This window comes from Miscanthus floridulus, chromosome 6 (assembly GCF_019320115.1).
Source record: "Miscanthus floridulus cultivar M001 chromosome 6, ASM1932011v1, whole genome shotgun sequence".
Classification (NCBI taxonomy): Eukaryota; Viridiplantae; Streptophyta; class Magnoliopsida; order Poales; family Poaceae; genus Miscanthus; species Miscanthus floridulus.
Genome location: NC_089585.1, coordinates 51,303,273 through 51,326,217, shown reverse-complemented (window position 1 = coordinate 51,326,217; position 22,945 = coordinate 51,303,273). Strand labels below are relative to the sequence as shown.

The following is a 22,945-nucleotide window of genomic DNA, read 5'->3' as shown; positions in this document are numbered from 1 at the left end:
AAATCCTCCCAGCCAAGAACGGATCCACATCCATTACCTCTCGCTCCAATCTGACCGTTCGTTCATCCTAATCAGAACGTTCTCCTTCCTTCCCGCCCTAAACTGACACACTCATACACACACTGCCGCAAAGAAATGAACCAAAAAGGCAAAAATAAAAATAAATAAATAAACCAAAAAGGCGAGGAGGAAAATAAAATAAAATAAATCACATTCTTTCCTCTTTCCTCGAAAGACCGCCCGCTCGCCCTCCCTAGCTCGGCGCTCTCCACCGCCGCTAGGGTTTCCACCGCCGCCGGTGATGGGCGCCCTCACCGACAGCCGGAAGCGCCTCTCGGCAGACCACTTCCTCTCGGCCGACCACCGCTTCCCCTACCCCTCCTTGCCCCCGCCGTCCCTTACCCCTCCCTCCAAGCGGGCCAAGCTCGCCCCATTCCCTGAACTCGATCCCTCCACCTCCGCCGTCCCGCATATCCGTCCCTCTCCCCAAATCATCCACTCCACCGCCGCGGCATCCACCTCCTCCACGCCGGGCCCTTCCTCCTCTTCTACCACCGCTTCCACCCCGCTTCAGCACAGGCGCCGACTCCCGCCGCCGCCGCCATTCCAGCGCCCGATCCACGCCCCCCAGCGGAACCTCCGCGTCTTCCGGCTTGGGGGTGCCGCACGGACCCATGCCGCCGCCCACTCGTGGTTCTCCCCGTCATCACCCCCGCCTCGTGCTCTCGGACTCCAGGACTACATTGAAATCGTCAACAACTCCCACCCGGCACCGCCCACTCCTGCCGCCACAACCGATTCTACGAGGCAGGCGGAGGCAAAGGCGGTGCCCCTTGAGGTGGTCACCATCGAGGAGGATGAGGACGAGAGGAAGCCGCAGGACGAGGAGGAGGTGAGGGGGAGTGTGGTAGTGAGAGGGAAGCCAGTATACCAGGAGCTGTACGAGGAATCGCGACGGAAGCGGGATGCCAAGCTCAAGACGCTCGAGTTTGAGGTGCGGCTCGCCGAGGAGGGCCGTCTTGGCCTTGAGCGGCTTGGCGAGGCCCTCCCACGAATTACGCCAAAGAAGGAGGTATGGCTTTCCTAGATTCTTCCTTTTTATCTTTCATATTGTTTTGTGATGAAGGGCGGGCCTGGTGCAAGCGGTAGAGTCTTACCACCTGTGACCGGAAGGTCCCGGGTTCGAGTCGCGGTCTCCTCGCATTGCACAGGCGAGGGTAAGGCTTGCCACTGACACCCTTCCTCAGACCCCGCACAGAGCGGGAGCTCTCTGCACTGGGGACGCCCTTTATTGTTTTGTGATGGGAGGACTGTGTGGAACAAGGTGATTGACTGAATTGAACTGAGCTTGAAGAAAAAAAAATTGGAATGTTCAAGTGAATGTTGAATTGAACAGCCATTCTGGAGAAACTCATGTGCTTCCTTGAGGACCTAGCATTTCAGATAATAATGGAACACCGACAATAGGCGGTTAATGCTTGTGAATTTCTGAGGATGTGATTGTCTCCATAACTAGTTCTTCAAACATGGTTGTTCTTTTCCCCGAGAAACAATTTATCTTAAATATATGATGGGCTAGATACTTATGTAGCCTCGTATAATTGTTGGTAAAAAATGTCGTACTTGTTACTCACGTGTTACTGAAAGATAAGAGGGACCTACTATAGGATTTTCTGGTCGTTATGCTCTGAGGAATTCTTTTCGAAGTCTGTTGGGATATATAAGCCTGTGATTTTTGCAATTCCCTTGAAAAATAGATGGATTAAAAGAAATTCATGTTGTTCCTGGAGACTGAATTGCACTTAATGGTACACCAAACCAGGCTATGTTTTTAGAATGGAACACACTCTTTTCATTAAGGTTATTGAGTATTAACACGTTCCTTTCAGGAGGTGCCTGAGCCTTTTGTTCCTCTTACTGATGAGGATGAAGAAATGGTTCATCAGGCTCTTCATGGGGGGAACAGGTTTGCTTCTTACTTCTTTTGTCATGTGATAGTCGCACAGATGCCTACATAGCTAGTGGTATTTAAAGGGTCCTTTTTCCAGACGGGAGAGGTTAGCAGTACATGAACCTTCAAATATTGTGATAACGAGGGAGATCCTGCAGTGCTTGAATAACAAGGAATGGCTAAATGATGAGGTATTTTTCATTTTGTTGCTTCTGTAACTCTTTGCAGAGTTAAGCAGACATAATGTAATATATCAGTATAAAATTCTTGCTATTCTTTTTTTTTCCGACTACTTTCAGGTTATCAATTTGTATCTTGATCTGCTTAAAGAGAGGGAACTAAGAGAACCTCGCAAGTTCTTAAAATGTCATTTCTTCAACACCTTTTTCTACAAGAAGGTTTGTGTTGGAACTTGTTTTACCTTTTGGTGGGACAATTCTTTTTTGTTTATTTTTCCTTGCTTCTAAACAACTAGCATTCTCATCAAATGCGCATCATATCAGATTGAAAGATATGCATGCAGTTACTACCTGATGCATTGTTTCCTAGTATTTATATGATATATCCACCCAAACAGCTCAGCTGATTCCTACATGTGCTGATGTGCATGCACACAAGCTGCCATTTAGTGCCATTCTCTCATATTTCTTATTTATTATTGTCATCTGTCTTGTTGCATTTGTTACCATATTTGTAGCAATCGTGACATGCGTTGTATTTGAGCGCAATGTTGTGTTAGTTATAACTCATAATTGATCTCTTATTACTGTCTGTCAGCTGATTTCCAGTGGATATGATTATAAAGCTGTTAGAAGATGGACAACAAAAAGGAAGTTAGAGTACAGTCTAATTGACTGTGACAAGGTAAAACACTTTTGGATTCTCTTTTCAGGTTTAGATCTTACTAGGGTTTAACTTAGTATGCATTTAACTGAAACTTATTATCCAGATATTTGTTCCCATACACAAGGAAGTCCATTGGTGTTTAGCAGTCATCAACATAAGGGACAAAAAGTTTCAGTATCTGGACTCACTTGGTGGCATGGACAAGAAGGTCTTGAGTAACTTGGTTAGTGTTATCCTCTAGGTTCTATCAGTGTTGCTGCTTTCTGCTCTCCCCATGTACAAGCGGAAAAAGCCATATTGAAGTTCACTCATTTTTCGTTTTTTATATATTCTTTTTTTAAAAGAAAATCTCTACCGGGCTAGTTATTTAGAATTTTTTCAATGCTTACCAGGCCAGGTATATTGTGGATGAGGTCAAAGATAAAAGTGGCCAACAGATGGATGTGCTCTCATGGAAGCAGGAAGGTGTCGAAAACCTTCCTTTGCAGATGAATGGGTACTTCTCATTTTTGTTTCTAGCAAGCATAGTTGTACTTCCGTTTCTGCTTGCGCAGTTAATGAATTCCTTTTTATTAAAAAAAATTGCATGCAATTACCACCTCCCCCTATATGAAGCTGAGAACATTATAGTTTCTTAGAGCACTATTCCTACCTGTTCTTAAGTTTGCCTAATGTATAGTCCTCTGTCACCCTAGATGGGACTGCGGCATGTTCATGCTCAAATACATTGACTTCTACAGCAGAGATATGGACCTCACTTTCGGACAGGTAATACATTGTCTATCATTTTTCCCATAATGGATATGATGTATCTGCAAAAGCTGAAACAAAATTGGATGCATTTTGTAGAAGCAAATGCATTACTTCCGCAGGAGGACAGCAAAGGAAATACTGAGTTTGAGGGCTGAATAAACCTTGGAGGACATCATAGGTCATTTTGGCCAAGTTCAGATATTGGTTGGCAAATGGGTGCAGCAGCTTAAAGGTATAGCACTGAGTGCAAGGATTTTGAAAGTGTTCTCCGGTTGCACAATGGCACCATGCAATGGTCAAGCAGTAGTTTGAAGGGAGTTTTGCATGAGCACAGCAGCGCCTTTGAGTTTTGCCAGTGAGCCTTTGCGGGACCTAAATGGGTGGAGTGAGGTTTTCTGCTGGCATTAGATTGCAGTGAGATTCCTCAGAGATAGGGAGGTATGGATTAACTTGGAACTATATATATATATACCAGTGATCAAGCATCCTGTGAGCTGTAACCAAGTGAGCAATCACCGGGTAGGCTGTATGACCCGGCCTTGGTGCAGAATTTTGTGTAATGCTCAAATCCTTTTTGTTTTATTATGTTTTTATTTATTCTTTTAATAGTGCTACTTACCTGAGCCTGTTATGAGTATGTGGAATGGCTGATCCGCTACCTGTAGTTTTAGGCCTTCTTTGGCACGGCTCTAGCTCCTTACAGTGGAGCTAGAGCCGGAGCCAGTGAAGTGAAGAGCATGCTGGGCAGAGCTTTTTCTGCTTGGAAGTTGATTCTCTAACTGAAATTGATTCTATATGCATATAGTGATTCTATGCATGGAGTGTATCAAGATAACCTACCTTTTTTAGCTTCTAGCCTCTTATTTTAGAGGAATTAGCAAAGAATCACTTCTTAGGAAAAAAATTGGAAACTGTTTTGAGAGCTCTACCAAGCAAGTCCTAAAAATAGTGGCCTCACTAGCTCCAAGTTTATTTTCTGCTAAAAACGAAAAAAATAGCTCCTCGATACAGTGCATAGCATGAGCCCTAAAAAAACAGCTCTATTGGCAGTCAAGTAGTCGACTGAGTTTTTCTAATTTTCTTGATATACATGTTAGCTATATGATCCGAATCATGCTTGCAAATTAATGCTATCTTTCATTCGTTTATACTTTATAAATTGAGAATGGTCACATCAGAGAAAAGGTGGCAAAATTATCAAAAATGCATATATCTTTGTCGAATGCTGCCTTTCTTTTGTTGATGCGAAATAATATCAACAAAGAATACAACACTATAACGGCAAGCCAATGTACGGTTATTTCCTCACCGCAGAACTTCACTACCGACATTCAAACAACGGTTACAACTATAATCGTACAAAAGAAAATGGCAAACGTTGACAAACCTATGCCCCCAATAGAAAATACACCCAAGCACCCTTTTCAGGAAATTTGATTCATAAAACCTCAATCATTAATGCCTGCACTGCATCAGGCCTAATCACCCTGAGATCCTGTCCGCCCTTCCCTTCTTTTAAGGCGATGTTGGAGGCCATGATATAATATTCCAATATCCGGGGCTTCTCGCAATCAATGACAAACCGAAAGGTTTCCAACTTTTTTGGTTTAAACTATCTGAGTCTTTTTTGACGGCTAAGAATCTCCTGTTCCTTGAGGCGCTGATGAAACCGTGCCAAGCGTGCCTGGAGGCTTACCAAACCAGAAGCCTTCCGTGACAACAGAAAGCTTAGCTGTGCCACGTAGTTGTCAATAAGACTACCTGGCTGATCGACCTCTGCTAATAGGTTCATCTCCTGAAAAAAAAATGCATGTCATGTTTAGCAGCATACTAATGACAAGGATATGGAACTGGCAACTTTTTTACTAAGAGATGAGCAATATGCTGGATGGTTTTCTTCAACTTTTTAGTAAGGCAATCATTTACTACCAAACAGACATCTGTGATGAAATTCAAATACAACTGAGTAACTGGAACTTACTTCCCGCACTATCTCCATTGTACTTTCAATTTCCTTTCTGTGAGCTGCTATCAGCGCCTCTTCCTAAGATGCACCCCAAAAAAATAGACTTCATATCACATCTCTACTCAGGATCAAACAATATCTCATGCTGATTAAAAAAGACTTCACCTCAAGTATTGCATTTATTTCCATATCTTCCTTTTCAGATTGCTTGGATGAAACCTGTGATGCTGAGGTTGATGATGGTCTTTGCAGCTGCTGCTGTTGAAGTTGCTGTTGCTGCTTAACAACAGTCCGACTAGTTTCAGGTCCACTTTCTTTTTTCATGTAGTTGACCTGCCTTTCTGATTTCTCATCCCTGTTAGCTTTTCTCCGGGGCGGTGAGACTTTTGTCACTTTCACCTCTTCTTGTGAATTTATTGATTCCTGAAGTGACTGTGTTTTACTATTAAAACCAGCCTGGTTAGATTTCAAGTCCCCTCTCTCCCTATCATTCAAACCAGATCTAGTACTAGTTTCTTCTTTTCTTCTATGTGGATAGCTTGGAATCGTACTATAGGAGTTTCTCTCAGGTTCCACGGAAGAATTGGAAGTGAAACTGTCAACACCTTTCCTAGAAGAATCAACAGGCCTAAATTCTTGAGTCTGCTCCATAGTCTCTTCAGCTTCACATGATAAAGGGTATGGTGTGTAGGTAGATTCCTTGCCTGATGATACAGACTGCGCAGCAAACTGCTCCTTTTTTGTGTTACCACCTTTTGAAAGACTTTTAACCCTGTTTATCAATCAGTGATATCAGTAAGATTTTTTCTCGAACGACGCAGGAGAGCTGCGTGTCATGTCATTAAGATAGGAGAAACAAAAGGGGAAAAAACAAGGGAGAGGCACGAGGCATACTCAGATACCAGGTGCAATTGCTAGAAGTTCAAGTTTTTGCAAGACCAAGGTCCAGACTTTTTTGAAACAAAAGGCAGGAGCTCTGCCGCTCAATTAAGACGAAAGAAAGTAATAATGTACAAGAAGGTTAGCCAACCGAGTAGCCAAAATGGCACCCGAGTGGCTAACCACCCCACGCGACGCGAAAGAGCACAAACACGACACACTGCCATGGATCATCGTTGCCGAGCATGGAAGCAAAGCTGCCAGCAGCTTGGACATCCCATGGCAGCCCACCCACTGGTCACCTCCCGACGGGTCCAAAGGAAACGACCGCCACCGGTCATCGTTGCCAAGCTCAACCAGCGAAGAGCAGCTCCGACTTCCAGTCGCGAACCCATGCCTTGCATCGAGGCCGCGGGATGAGGTAAACCAAGGTCCAGACTTGCCGAGCGAAAGTACAAGAAACTAAAATATGCTGGATGGTTTTCTTCAGCTTGGTCACACAATAAGCAAGCAGCAGGATGAGGTAAACCACGTTTGGATAATCTATCTGCTGTCCAGCACCGATTTTTGACCGCAAGCCACAGAAAAAATTTACAGGGGTGCCCAGGATCTCCAAATTCTCCTCCAAAGGTGCAAACTCAATGGACTCAAGGAAGAATGAATTGTATGCAGGCTTACTAGAGTAGGAACCAGAGTAAGAATTAACTAGATAACTCATAACTATAGATATATATTCGAAGTATGCGAGCATACATGTAAATTGAGTATATTAAAATAAATATTACCTGTCGGCATATCTTAAGGTATTCAGTGTGTGTTCACACGAACCTGAACTTGGTGAAACACAAGAAATCATCACTGTTCGAGAGTTTCCAACAAAGGAGTCCCGAAGCACCTCTGTTAGTTTGCTTCCTCTGAAAGGAATGTGTATTTGATCATTATCCAGTGCCCGGATACATTCCTTGAGAGCCAAAAGGCTCTTGTTGATCTCTGCACCCTCAATTCTGGCTCAAGGCATAAGCATAAGGAAATATGAATATCATACAGCACAAGCACAATAAGCAGAAGACCAAATCTACTGCCAAATACCTTGTTTGTTTGTCATTATCTGTTGTATCAGCACCACGCTCACTTCCAGCAAGATCAATAAATGACATTTTCCCCACAAGCTTTGTATTCTTTGCTTCAATAGCATCTCGGTCTCTCGGTCTCCGGGTTTCAGTAACTGGGATATGCTTTTTCACAGCCAATTGCAGAATAGCATGAGATCGTGATGACTCTTCATTGGCTCCAGTTGTGCCTGTGCTTCTTGCAGCATTTCCTTTCTCAATGTATTCTTTGACAATCTGGACATCAGAAACCTCAAACTCCTGTAAACCAACAATACAGACCTGTTTCTTTCCATCTTCTCTCATTAAGAGTTGCCTACAAAAAAAAAGAATAAAAATGCAGCCTGATTTAAATATATAAAAATAAAAATCCACAAAAGAAACCAAAAGGATAATAATGTACCATGAACTCAGATTTTATTTCCCAAGAAAATCATTCAAAATTGAACTTAACTGGCTAGAGCTTGACTAGCAATTCTACAAGCAAAGGTACAAATAAATACAAGTCATCACTTGGCTTAAATGCTTAGGCCATTGATTACACATTTCCACTAGATCTGACACTGGGAATCAAGTGTTTCACACATCTGTAGACAACATAATTCAACTAACTCTGAACCAGGAACCACTGTTATAAAAGGCGTTCACCCCCCAGACCCCCACCCCACCATTTCATCATATGACACAGATAAATACTACTCCCTTAGTCCCAAAATATAAGGGTTTCTGAGTTTGTCAGTTTGACAAAATTTATAGGGAAGTAAATTAGCATCTACTACATTAAAGAAAATTAAGAAATATATTTCAGAATTATCCTAATGATGCTCATTTGGTATCACAAATATTATCGTTCTTTCCTATAAATTTGTCTAGACTTGGAACAAAACCCAGAAATCCGTATATTTTGGATGGAGGGAATAGGCAGCACTGCAGCAGCATGAAAGCAGTACATGAAGATGAGCGCACAAGAAAAAAGGAACAAGAATCAATGTGACCACTTGTATTATACTCTCTCCATTTCAAATTGTACGACGCTTTGGCTTTTCTACATACATAGCTTTTGCTATGCACTGTCATACACTATGTCTAGATACTTAGTAAAAGTAATGTATCTATGAAAGCCAAAACGTCTTCTAATTTGGAATGGAGGGAGTACTTGAATTGTACATAATAATCATCTGACCAATGACCCAAAAACAGAAATTCGATCAATGGATTATCCTATGCCAAACATGAACATAAGAATTCAAGTAACCAACCTCCTTTCGCTGAGAAGATCGAAGAGTTTGCCACCATAAATTTCAAAGTAGCTGAGCCACAACTTGAAATGTTGATTCCGATACATAGGTTGATGTAAAAGACGAACCATATCATGTGCAGCTCTAAGAGGTAGGGGTTGCATTGTATAGGTTTTGCCACTGCCTGCACATGGAGATTCATAAGACAAGCTACCAAGGAAACAACAACAACAACAACAACAACAACAAAGCCTTTAAGTCCCAAACAAGTTAGGGTAGGCTAGAGTTGAAACCCAGCAAAAGCAATCAAGGTTCAGGCACGTGAATAGCTGTCTTCCAAGCACTCCTATCTAAGGCTAAGTCTTTGGGTATATTCCATCCTTTCAAGTCTCCTTTTATTGTCTCTACCCAAGTCAACTTCGGTCTTCCTCTGCCTCTCTTCACGTTACTATCCTGGCTTAGGATTCCACTATGCACCGGTGCCTCTGGAGGTCTCCGTTGGACATGTCCAAACCATCTCAACCGGTGTTGGACAAGCTTTTCTTCAATTGGTGCTACCCCTAATCTATCACGTATATCATCGTTCCGAACTCGATCTCTTCTTGTATGACCGCAAATCCAACGCAACATACGCATTTCCACGACACTTATCTGTTGAACATGTCGTCTTTTCGTAGGCCAACATTCTACACCATACAACACAGCAGGTCTAATCGTCGTCCTATAAAACTTGCCTTTTAGCTTCTGTGGTACCCTTTTGTCACATAGGACACCAGATGCTTGCCGCCACTTCATCCACCCTGCTTTGCTTCTATGGCTAACATCTTCATCAATATCCCCGTCTCTCTGTAGCATTGATCCTAAATATCAAAAGGTATCCTTCCTAGGCACTACTTGACCTTCCAAACTAATATCTTCCTCCTCCCGAATAGTAGTGTCGAAGTCACATCTCATATACTCAGTTTTAGTTCTACCGAGTCTAAAACCTTTGGACTCCAAAGTCTCCCGCCATAACTCCAATTTCTGATTCACTCCTGTTCGGCTTTCATCAACTAGCACTACATCGTCCGCGAAAAGCATACACCAAGGGATGTCCCCTTGTGACCTCATCCATCACCAAGACTACCATAATTCAGGAGTACCAAACTATATACAGGAACGGTCCTTATCATAATTCACCAAGACTACCATATAAATGTAATATCCAGCTGAGACAAATAAACAGAAGACCTTAGCATTCAAACAATAGATAATTTGATAATTGCAAGTTCAAGTACCATCAATTTTAAGCACCTCCCCCCTCCCCTACCCACACCCCCCCCCCCCCCCCCCCCCCCCAAAAAAAAGAGAGAAAAGAAAAGAAAAGAAAGTTGCCAAAAACAGGGATCAATAAACTATTAAACTGGCAATGTTTCCACACTTGTACTTAGTGTCAAATCTCAGATGCTTGGATTTATCATATTCAATGGGTCATGCAAATCGATGCTGGTAAAACCTCTACAGTAAAATGCTTGACAAGCACAAAGTTTACCATTAAAAATTGCAGTAGAGAATCTGAAGCATGGTAAACAGAATGGCAAGCACAAGGTTATTTCCAAAGAGTTAACCAAGGAGATAAAACAAATAATCATTAGTGGAGTCCAGGACATAAGTCACAATTACACCAAAAGAAAATAGGCTTCTAGTGTTTAGCTTATATAACCTGTCTGGCCATATGCAAAGCATGTTGCTTTTGTCCTTTGGAAAATTATTGGTATAATAGGCTCCACAGTCTCACGGTACACCTGTTAAACAAAACAGCAAGTATAATGTCAAAAAATGTAGACGAATACAAGAAAGGAGACATTCTACAACATCCATTGAGGGCAGTGCAAGGTAATTGCTTTTAGAGATTAATTACTGAATATAATTATAATTAAAAATACCTCATCATTAGTTACATTCTCGTCCAAGACAGTGTCAAAGCAGAAATCATGCTTTTCCACATAAGCTGTCAAATCCACCTTTCAGTGAAAACAATATATTAGTATATTTGATATGAACAAGTATTAAAAATGTCTGGAATGAAACTTATGTTCCTAAAGCATGTTGACTCATGCATCTATAAACACATTGATTTTCACTAACAGAGCAAGCATGCGATACGCTTATAATAAAATAGTAAACTAAGGAATGGTTTATCTCTCCGTCAGTCCTGCTTTGTAGAAAGTTTTTTTGCAACCCTGGTAAAAAAAACTACATTCAATTTCAGTTATAGATAGTGACAACACCATGCAGATTATTATAACAATGTACATCTAGGCTCAGAATCAACATACTACCCACTTCTCTAAAAGGACAGGGTAACTGCAGGCAGACGCGCACTTAAAGAACTCAAAATGCCGACTGAAATGGAGATCTTTGGCAATCAGAACATTCAATTTCTGAAATTGCTTGTCATTTTCCATTCGATCAGAACAGTCAACTTCAGCACTTCAAAGCATGCTTGTTCATTCAAGTTGTAATGCATAATTACCTAAATCATGCTGGCATCATGGTTATTTAGTGTTGCTTTATTTCTTAAGCAAAGACAAGGCGGATATAAATATTATCAAACATGCAGGTTGTCCTACATACACAGGTACAGTGGTTATTATGTAACACGTTGAAGGAGAACAAGTATTGCATCTTTCTCTTCCAATGTTCACCATCAATAAATATCATCACTAGCATCCAAAAGTAATCAAACTATTCCAACAAGCCCAATAAGATAACTTTTAGATATTTGACAAAAAAAACTATTTTGTGAACTACCAAACACATAAATAATTAAGTACTTCGGTGAACAGGCAGTACCTTTAGTTTAGGTTCATGGACAGTCAAGAATTGAGAATTGTGTACATCTATGATGTCTTCCTCTTTTCGAGATACCTCCTTTTTGTTCAGAGGTCTTTTCCTTACCTGCAAGTTGATGAGATAAAGAAAGTTTTTTTTCAATGAAATAAGAGATAAAGAGAGAGTGGATTTTGATTTAAGTGTATGACAGTAGTGGACCAGAAGTTGGCAGCATCAACATACCACGACTTTAATCTTTGCTACATTACTTTCTCTAGCACCGACCACAGTGTTCTCTTTTTCGTTGGTGAAGGCACTACTCCGGTTGTCTACTAGACCTTGCTGGTTTTCTGTTATTACGTCATCGTCGTCGTCATCCATTTCTTTTGGCATAAAAGGCGAAGGCTCAAATGGTTCTGATGCAGCATTCTGACAAAAGTATAAGGTAATCAGATTAGATGCATGAAAATGATATTGCAACTTATGAAACAGATAGGGAGATAGTTTTTTTTTAAAAAAAACATCTTAATAAACTGAATCATCTCCCCAGTTTCTAGAAGGAACAGGAAGAAGGGGGGGGGGTGGGGGGGTGGGGGGGTGGGACAAAGTCCAGACATGCATTTTTTGGAATACACTCTAGAGAAATACCTCAGAAAGAAGCTCGCTGTCATCCATTGCATGAAGATCCAAAAGGCCAGCCCCAAATTCACCTCTAAGTTCAGGTGAATAAAATCCATCTACAGGAGCACCACCAGAAAAGCTCTGTCCTGTTGGAGTATAGGGCTCGGATATAGATGCAGATGCTAATTCGCCATTAAAATTTAGGCTCCTCAATAATGTATAAAGCTTCTGTTTTTCCTCGATTGATTGTGGCCCATATCCCTACAAAAAAAAACAATACTACCGCATTGTTAAACTACATATACTTCAACTACATAGGAACCTTGCACATAATCTAATACGAAGTGCAGAATTCAGATCACTGTCAATGAGTAAGTCCTAAGGTGCGCGAATTCTGACAAACTGTAAAAAAATCCTGGACAAACTAAGGCATGCTCGCTGTGTCAATGCAGTAGGAGAAGCCATGGAACTAAGGCAGTGAGTGAACCGTGGAATAACACAAAAGGAGAAGATAAAAGGTGAAGGGCAGAATAGACAAGTTATTTCCAAACAAGAGAAAAAAAAATGGCATATCCAAATAAGTTTAAGAAAACAGTGAATAGAACCAATGACACTGAAAGTACAGGCAACATTCAAACATTCCCTCCAATTTTCTTTCTGAATTGTCATTCTAACATGCTATCAAAATTCCAAAGTTCGACAATTAATATGGTTAAATTATCAAGCTTGACTGAAGAAATTATATTACTGGACATTTTATTTAAAAATACTTTCATAAAAGGTAGTAGTATGACATAAAAAATAGTGGTAAAACTTGCATCTTGAAAGCCGCAAAAATTCAAAAGCATCAAATAAGGAGTATCATGTTTCCCGGTGGCATAGAATCAATCATACAACCATAGTCATGTGATCATGTCTTACAACGGAATATGTTATGTGATATTTCAAGAAAAAGAACAATGTCTTTCCCATTATTGTTGCAGCTACTAGAAATAGCGGACACCGAAATTGTTCGCTAATTCAAACAGATCCGATTTTGCTAAATATTAGGCGGTGAAACAGTTAAGTTATATTTACCCCCTGATTGTTAAACAATGACAAAGATTTGGAGTCGTGTTTCATGTATGAATTTGATATAGAGCAAACTATGCAGATCACATCTTAGTTTTATTTTATAAGAAAATGTGGCCTACAATCAGAATCAAGAATACATTCTTTCCTCCCACCAGTTACAGGTACCAGTTTAATACTATAAGGAAACATGTTTGAAATACAGCACAGATGCATTAACTACCCCCACCCCCAGAAATAACAATAATAATAACAAAGCCACATGCACACCTTCAGCAATATTTGATCACTACCAAAACTACCTTGCAATGTGAAAGGTGTAAGCTCACTTTCTAGTTACTTGTTTAGCACAAGGTTCTGCAGTAAACCCCTTGCTAAGTTACAAACTCAAGCAATCAAGCTGTGCGAGCTACCAGTAACATAAGAGGATGCTAATCCCCCATTCTTTTCTACTGACATCCTAGAATCATTGTTGCCAAACTTTCCAAACTTTGGACTATCAACACGTTTATAAATGTATGAACTATGACGATTGGCTCAATGAAAAATATACTAGTTCTATCACACAAAAAAACACTTTCATAATAATATAAAGAATATAAAATGCAAACAAAGAATGGATGGTGTTCAAATGTATGAGCTATATTCAGGTAGGGTGGCAAAAACTTAGTGGATTCCGGCCATTTCTACAACGGGACAAATTCAAGAAGAATCCAAAAGATACATGGTTACAGCCTTACAGGTACGTCTCCATGGATTCCATTATACAGACGTACAAAAGATATATGGCTACAGAGGGCGCAGAAACCAGAGAGGACCAGTCCAACGCGTAACAGGCGAAGGACGGAATCTTGGACAGACCTGCATGAGAAGACTCGGGAGAAGGCCACCGCCACCAACGCCGCTGAGACCACCGCCGCGGATGTCGCCGGCCCCGGCCCCACCCGCGGCCGAGGACGCCGCGAGGTGCTGCAGGCCTGCGGACTGCAGCCAGCGCGCCATGACGGCGTCCCCGGAGTCCCCCGCGGCGGCTGACGAAGCCGCAGCGGCGGCGGAGGCGCCACCTCCGCCGCCGCCGCGCTGGGACCGCTTCTGAGGCGCCAAGTTGGCGTCAGGCGCCGGCGCCGGCGCCGCGTGAATCCTGGTCCTGGCGAAATGCTAGGCGCGGAGGCGGCGGGATCTGGCGCCCGAGACGGCGCTCAGATCTGGACGACGAGGCCGGCAGGCAATGTCGATCAGGCTAGCGCCGAATTGGGTGGGAATCGAGGTGGATCGGGGACGGGGTGAATCGAATTGGGGGTTGATGCGAGGGCGAGAGGAACTAGGGATTGGTTTGTGGAAGCGGAGGGGGTGGAGTTTGAAGGTGGTTCTGAAATGGCTTTCAGAGAAGGCGAGATGTTCCGCTGCTGTTGTTGCCTGTTGGTGGCCTTGATGCTGCTCACACAAGTTTGAAAATACACCACGCAGAGGACAGAGGAGAGAGGGAGAGGCGGATATTACTTTTTTACGTGGAAAAAGGTAGAACGCACTCCAGGAGGGAATAAAGAAACTCTTTGAGAAGCTGATTCAAACGTTTTCAGCAAAACACGGGAGGAGCGTGTGCCGTGTGACGGAAGGAGCGTGTGCCGCGTGGGGGCGGCTGCGGCTACAAATTTTGAAATGCGGTTGTTAGGTAACCATGCTTCTCCCCCCGCGGCTGATAGGTTACGACCGAAAGTACGGTTGACTTATTAGTGCCGCGTGGGGGCGGCTGTGGCTACAAATTTTGAAATGTGGTTGTTCGGTAACCATACTTGTCCCCCGGCTGATAGGTTACGGCCGAAAGTACGGTTGACTTACTATTCTTTGGTCGAAAAAGTATGATTTATAAACCAAATGAACAGGGCAACTATAGTGACGACAGCGGGGATCCAGCATAACATATTCAGCATAATAATGATAAATAGTCTTCTGAAAGATTGTGTAACCTGAAATGACTAAACAAAAGGATCCATGTGGAAAGCATAAAATGACTAAAAGGCCAATTTTTTTTGGTTTGAAAAATTATGAGACACTGGACACTAGATTGACAGATTCCTTTATTGATTGAGCGATGAATCCATGGGAAAAATATTTTAATAGGCATAATGTCTTTCATTAAATTTGATAAAAACTAAAGTGTCCAGTAGCAAATTAGACTCCTTTTGGTGTTCATATGTTGCAGTTTGATTTTGATTTAGAATACAGGGTCTATTTGAGACTTGAAAACCCAAATCTATTAAGTTCATTTGGTCTGCCAACGATTGAGTCTCACGTGGCTTTGAATATGTTATCTAGATCTCTATGTGAAATCATACGCTATAAACTCTAGTTGTTTCATCGCCTTACTTCCATAAAGAATACATTGTAAGAAGATATTACTATGTTAAATATTTAATTACCAACTTTTGGTTTGATCCGATTCGAGCGTTTGTACATTCTACCTAGGATTTTTGCTCTAGATCTAAATTTGACACGATTGAAGGTGCAGAGTAGACGAGGGATTTTAGCCGATTGAACGTGGTTTGTAATAACTTTAATTCGTACTCTGATAGATGAACTGTATTTGTGAACTTTATGTAACGTGTGATATGTATGTTGAATCATGTACGATCTTGGTTGTATGTTGGTTGAATCGAGACCCTTCGCGGTACTCGACGGACTACCGGGTTTATATGGACTCAAGTATGATAGTGCGACCGCTTTGCGGGCTGCCATTGTACTTGTGCTCTTATAAATTAGTCAGTTCTGCTACAAACACTACTAGAAATATCCACTTCTATGACGAAAATGTTAATGACGAATCTGAAACCGTCATAGAAGAGTGTTTTTATGATGAATATTTCTGTTTCAGTCATAGATCGGTGGTGACGATCCTGCAACCCTCCATTTCTATGATGAAATCTGGCATCGTCACAAGAAAACATCATAGAAGAGCGCAGGGTTTCATCACAGGTCACTCGCGCGACTCATCTGTGATGATCTCCTTTAAAACTATAACGAACAGGGCTTCATCATTGAACTAATTACACATCTGTGACGAACAATATTCGATCTATAATGAATGGCTTTGTCATAGATCTCCACACGGAACTTTCTTCATCCGACGTGTACCTATGGGACCTGTAGTTATTCATCCATGACGCTTGCAATTCTTCATAAAAGTCTTCGCTCGGTCCTTTCTCTATGCGACGTGTACATGTGGGACCCTTCTCTATCCGACGTGTACCTGTGGGACCTACAGTTACTCATCCGTGACGCTTGCAATTCATCATAAAAAGTCTCCGCTCGGTCCTTTCTCCGTCCGACGTGTAGCTACGGGACCCTTCAACAACCGACCTGTGAGACCAGGCGACTTACATGTCACGTGTACCTGTGGGACTGTTCTCTATCTTCATCCGACCTGTGGGACCTAACGGCCCATCTCCATCTGACCTATGGGACCTGACGGCCCATCTCCATCCGACCTATGGGGCCTGATGGCTTGCGTGTCTCTTGATGCTTGCAATTAGTTATAAAAGTCTCCGCTCGGTCCTTCTGTATCTAACCTGTGGGACCCAATGGCTTACGTGTCACGTGTAACCTTTCTCCATCTCCATCCGACCTGTGGGACATGACGGTTTGCGTGTCACTTGTACCATGTGTGCCATCAAGGTTTAATTTCTCAAAAAAGGTCTGATACCTAGGAGTCGAACACGAGATCTAGACCAAGGATTGGAGCGTCTTTACCATTACGCTAGACGCCTGGCTGTGTTGACATCTCTTTAGAGTTGCTATAGTATCCTATTGGCTATGTTATAGGTTTACCTAAAATGGATATATCTCCTACAAGTGGAAACAAATCTATGCCACTAGGACTTGCGGTGGCGGCGGTGGAGGAGGCGAAGGATCCCTCGTCTGCTGTGGTGGCTCAAGCATCCTTTTAGTGGTGTGGCGGGGCTCTCCCGATGGAGCATGGCGCATTGACTTCTACACGATCAGGTGTGTGCCACGGCAGAGGCGGCTTGCAACCGAGCCGTACCTAGTTCGTAGAACAAAGGTATGAGTACCTTCTTTTGTGATTATAGGACTCTATTTTCTATACATGATAAAGTAAAGAACACATAAAGAAAGGCTATTTTGTATGAATTTCTATTGAAATCAATGCTTTTGTCACACAAAAATAGAAAACCATACTGTCCCATAGTAGGATATGAACAAATGCACAGATTAGTGCTCTTGAACATTGTATGCTTTGTTCTAATGCTAGTTGAAAGCATCTAGGCCCCTAGTTGGGTTTCAGGTGATTAATGACAATACGTGATTACTATGACTAACGTGTGTTTTGCAGAGGCAATTAAGTTAGGTCATGGTAATGGAGATCGATTGGGCTATCATGGTGGTCATGCCCCTACGATGGAAATCAGTTTCAATTTTCAAAGGATGGACGACAAGGTTAAGGATGGACTAGTTCTAAGTGTCGATTGGAATTGAAGAGACACTTAGAGTAGTTTAGGACTTTGTTTTTCCTTTGGCCGTACTATTAAGGGGGGTATGGATGGGTAGCTTGACCTAGGTGAGTCTAGTGAGTTAGGTGTGGTGCACACTTGCTAAACCTAGCACAAGGTAGCTCCTAAAAAGCCCTTAGATCCATTGGAGCAAACTTCATTCACATATAATCGAGAGTTGGAAGTGAATGGAGGGTCAAATACTGACCGGACACTGGCTTCGGTGTGACCAGACGCTGGCGTAGAGTTCGATCAGTTCATTTGATCAAGGTGAAGTCATCTGGAAGTGATCAGACGCTGAGAGGTGAAGTGACTGGACGCTGAGTCCTAGCGTCCGATCAACTACAGTAAGGTTCCAGAGAGGGAAAATCATGACCGAACGCGTCCGGTCAGTGTTGACCGGATGCTGAGTCCCAACGTTCGATCGACTCCAGTAAGGTTCTAGAGAGGGAAAATCACTGACCGGACGCATTCGGTTAGTGCTAACCGAACGCTGTCCAACGTCTGGTCGTCACTTAAACACTGGAGTTCAGGGAGAACTGACCAGAGCAGTCTGATCAATATGACCGGAGCGTCCGGTCATCCCGCAGAGGCACATAACGGTTTCGTTTTTCAGCCATAGTTATAAATACTTCCTCCATTTGTGTGTGGAGGTACTTTTACTCATTCTAATAACTGAGAAACACCTTTGAGAGTGCTAAGAAGAGCAAGGTCCTAGTGAGGTGATTGAGATTTGAGAATCCCAAAAAGAGCCCTCATTAGTGAGATCAAGAGTAGCAAAGTATGCATCCACCCTTCTCATTAGACTTGTCGTGGTCAAGTGAGAGTTCATGCTTGTTACTCTTGGTGATCACTATCACCTAGACGGCTTGGTGGTGATTGAGAGTTTGGTGATCATCCGGTGGAGCTTGTGGATGACCCAACTCAAGTTGTGAGCGGTTTTGGGTGATTCACCGCGACGGAGTAGTCGAAGAATCAACCTATAGAGAGCACTTGATCCTTGCGCAGATCAAGGTAGAGCTACACCCTTGCGTGGGTGCTCCAATGAAGACTAGTGGGGAGTGGTGACTCTCCGATACCTTGGCAAAACATCGCCAGTATTCCTCCTTCTCTATTTACTTTGAACAATTCAATTCTTGTCATTTACATTCATAGAATTGCCATGCTAGAGTAGGATTGGAACATAGGTTGCTAAACTTTTGTGCGGTAGATCAATAGATACACTTTCTAGGCACAAGGGGTTAGTTGGGCTAACCATAGGACTTAATTATTGCAAAGAAATTTAGAATTAGCCCAATTCACCCCTCTCCTCTTGAGCATCTTGATCATTTCAATTGGTATCAGAGCCTTGTGCTCACGTATTTAGGCTTAACCGTCCTAGAGAAAGATGTCTCATAGGGATAGGACCTCCTCCTATCTTTGAGGAGGATGATTTTCCATATTGGAAAATCCACATGGAGGCATATTTAGAAGCTCTAGATGTTGGAATACTTAGAGCCGCCTAACAAGGCTTCCCAAAACCTCAGGATGCTACACACCTACAAGGCGATGAGGTGAATTACGAAAAATAGAATGCAAAGGCTTGAAACACCATTTTTAGAGGCCTTTGCAAAGATGTGTTCAATCGGGTGAGGAACCACAAAGATGCCCATGCACTATGGTTGGACGTTTGTGCGCTCCATGAGGGAACAAAGAGTGAGCGTGAGGAACGCTATCATCTTGTCATAAAAAAGCTTAGCTCTTTTGAGATGCTTCCCAAAGAATGTGCTAATGAAATGTATTCATACTTAAATGTTCTTATAGAGGAAGTCAATGGGCTTGGACTCACTCAAATACAACCATCCGATGTTGTAAGAAAGATCTTGAGTTTCCTCCCCATTGATAAATATGGACATATTGTGACCGTGCTTCATTAAGGTGATCTTTCCACCACTACACCAACACAAATCTTGGGAAAGATCAATGTTCATGAGATATACATGCACATCATACCACAAGATGGCCCATCCTCTACTAAGAAGAAAGAAAAAGACTTTGCATTCAAAGCTAGCCAAGAGAAGGGCAAAGCAAGACTTGAGTATGAGAGCTCAAGTAATGATGAAGTTGATGATGCAAGCCTTGCTCTCATGGTGAAAAGAACCGCCAAGATGCTAAAGAAGCTCAACAAGAGTGGTATCAAGTTCGATGGCATGAAGAAGAAGTTCTTCACAAGCTCTAGAAGGAAGCCAATCTCTAAGATGGATTCCTATAGTTGTGGAGAACTTGGTCATCTAGCACATCAATGCACAAAGCCCAAGAAAGACAAGTACAAGGGCAAGAAAGATGACTCAAGCAATGAAGAAGAAGATGAGAAGAAGAAAAACAAGCCATACAAGAAGAGAGATGGCAAGAAGAAGGACTTCCATAAGAAGAAGACAAGTGGAAAGGCATACATCATCGATGATTGGCTCACAGACATTGATTCATCTAGTGGCTCATCCGATAATGATAGTGACAATGAGAAGGTGGCCACCATTGTTATTGACTCTTCATCATCTTCACCACCACCACCGCCATCATCCCCTACACACCTATGCCTTATGGCTAAGGATGATCGCAAGGTATCAAATGATGATAGTAGTGGTGATGAACATGCTAGCAATGATGATAGCGATAGTGATGATGATGAATATGAATCACCTTCTTATGATGATCTTGTTAAATTGCTAAATCAATACACTAAGATCATTAGAAAGAGTAGAGCTAAGAATAAAAAACTAGAGGCTAAGAATGATTCACTTTTAGCAAAATGTGATATAACCGAAAAAGGCTAGTGTTGAGCTTAGAGAAGCAAATGATGCTATATCATCCAAACTCAAGGAGCCCAAATCTTCTAAGAAAGAGCTTAAAGATAAATATGATAAACTTGAGGGGATGCACAAAGAGCTCATCACTAGACACAACAAGCTAAAAGAAGAATATACTACTCTTAAGATTAATCATGATAATCTTGTTATTGCTCAAGAATTTCTATCTAATGAGCCACATGATGCTACTAACAATGTTGTTAAGATTGATATAGCTACATCATGTGATGATTTGATCATTAAGAGCATTGAGCAAAGTTCTAGTAGCAAGGGCAAGTAAGTGGTTGAGGCTAATGATTATAATGAGTTTGTCAAGCTCAAGAATGACAATGAAAAGCTCAAGAAAGATCTTGAAGAGCTCAAGACCACCAACACCATAGTGCTTGAAACTAGTGATCATGATGGTGACTTGATTCTTGAGAATGAGAAGCTCAAAGAAGAGAACAAGAAGCTCAAGCAAGAGAAAAATAATGATGCTCTCAAGGAAGAGAACAAGAAGCTCAAGTTGGAGAAAGAGTATCTCAAGATTGGATTGAGCAAGTTATAAGAGGCAAGCATCTTCAAAGTGAGCTACTAATGAACACCATCATGAAAATGGATAGAAGTGGCATTGGGTACATGGCAAACAAAGAGAAGAAGGCTCAAGCTCAACAACAACAAAAGGCAAAGCCAAAGAAGTGTTTTGAGTGTGGACAAGAATGCCACTTTGCCCATGAGTGCCAAACTCCACCACCACAACCCTTGCCCAAGCATGCTAGACCTTTTGCCTTCAATGCTCATTACATGCTTAGAAAGGCTTCTAGTGGAAAGATGAAAGTCATGTTCTTAGGACCTCCAAACAAGAATAGGCCTAAGAAAATTTGGGTTGCTAAAGTCACTTGTTGAGAAGGTGAAGGGCCCTCAACAAGTTTGCATTCCTAAAGCTTGATCTCTTATGTGTAGATGAACTACAAGACCAGTGGAAGTCATTAGGTTATTGATAGTGGTTGCACACAACATATGACCGGTGATCCTCGTATGTTCACCTCACTAGATGAAGAAGTAGATGGACAAGAAAGAATCACATTTGGAGATAATTCTAAGGGCAAAGTTAAAGGATTAGGCAATGTGGTAATATCAAATGATCATTCTGTCTCAAATGTGATCTATGTTGCTTCATTGAGCTTCAACTTGCTATCCGTTGGATAATTGTGTGATCTTGGCTTCAATGCTTGTTCGCCAAGAAGGAAGTTGTTGTATCTAAGAAGGATGATGATCAAGTGATATTCAAAGGATTTAGATACAACAACCTATACTTAGTGGATTTCACCTCCGAAGATGCTAACTTGAAAAAATGCCTATTCACCAAAACAATACTTGGGTGGCTATGGCATAGAAGACTTGCTTATGTTGGAATGAGCTCACTTAAGAAGCTAATGAAGAATGATTTGGTGAGAGGGTTGAAAGATGTGATGTTTGAGAAGGACAAGCTTTGTAGTGCATGTCAAGTCGGCAAGCAAGTTGCAAATACTCATCCAATAAAAGCTTTCATGTCAACCACAAGAGTGCTAGAACTCTTTCACATGAACTTATTTGGACCAACAATATACAAGAGTTTGGAAGGAAATCTTTATTGTCTTGTGATTAGTTGATGACTATTCAAGATATATATGGGTATTATTCCTTCATGACAAATCTGAAGTTGCATCTTGCTTTAAAAAGTTTGCCAAGAGAGCACAAAATGAATTTGAAGTGAAGCTCAAGAAAATTAGAAGTGATAATAGGAAGGAATTTGACAACAAAAACATTAAAGTCTATTGTGATGAAGTTGAGATCAAGCATGAGGTCTCCGCAATATTGAAGCCTATTATGATGAAGTTGGGATCAAGCTTGATGCTCAGTAGGAGGGGATTGTCGTGAGCGACCCCAGTGACAGCTCAGATGATGACTACCAGCCTATTCCTCAGATGCCTCCATGTCGACATGACCATGAGGCCAGTAGTTCTAGTTCATCTCCACCTGCACCATAGACAGACCCCGCTCTACTTGCCATCCTTGAGCGGATGAGGCAGGATCTGGCTCGCCAGGCATAGGAGACAGCCGCTACTTTCGCATAGTTCTAGACTAGGCAAGGATGAGTTCCAGCAACTAGCAGTAGGTGATCCAGCAGCAGCAGCAGGCTATACAGCAGCAACAGCTGGCCATGCATCAGCAAGTAGCTCCTCATGTAGTAGTAGCTCCTTGGAATTTATGCAGCATGTAGTGACAGCTATTGAGGCTCCACCACTATAGCCTTTGCCCCAGCTAGGTCAGTCTGCCACCACTTCTATGACTCCAACTTTACAGCCTAGTGGGCTTCAGAGTCAG

General features: G+C 42.1%; 1 protein-coding gene and 1 pseudogene across 1 annotated transcript; one reads left to right on the top strand and one right to left on the bottom strand.

Moving 5' to 3' along the window:
- Positions 1-207: 207 nt before the first annotated feature.
- LOC136456029 (ubiquitin-like-specific protease ESD4) lies at positions 208-4,363 on the top strand. Its single transcript, XM_066455794.1, has 9 exons — positions 208-1,072; positions 1,890-1,966; positions 2,049-2,142; positions 2,251-2,349; positions 2,729-2,815; positions 2,901-3,020; positions 3,190-3,293; positions 3,493-3,565; positions 3,647-4,363. The coding sequence occupies exons 1-9, from the start codon at positions 302-304 to the stop codon at positions 3,707-3,709; spliced, it is 1,488 nt and encodes a 495-aa protein (XP_066311891.1). The 5' UTR covers positions 208-301; the 3' UTR covers positions 3,710-4,363.
- Positions 4,364-4,830: 467 nt separating this feature from the next.
- On the bottom strand, positions 4,831-14,725 carry LOC136456028 (kinesin-like protein KIN-13A; annotated as a pseudogene).
- Positions 14,726-22,945: the final 8,220 nt, after the last annotated feature.

What these genes read in the sequence shown, in the direction of transcription:
- LOC136456029 (XM_066455794.1), top strand. Translation starts at nt 302, where the DNA reads ATGGGCGCCCTCACCGACAGCCGGAAGCGCCTCTCGGCAGACCACTTC. An exon ending in GAATTACGCCAAAGAAGGAG is followed by an intron (nt 1,073 to 1,889) that starts GTATGGCTTTCC and finishes CGTTCCTTTCAG; the next exon opens with GAGGTGCCTGAGCCTTTTGT. An exon ending in AGAAGGTCTTGAGTAACTTG is followed by an intron (nt 3,021 to 3,189) that starts GTTAGTGTTATC and finishes AATGCTTACCAG; the next exon opens with GCCAGGTATATTGTGGATGA.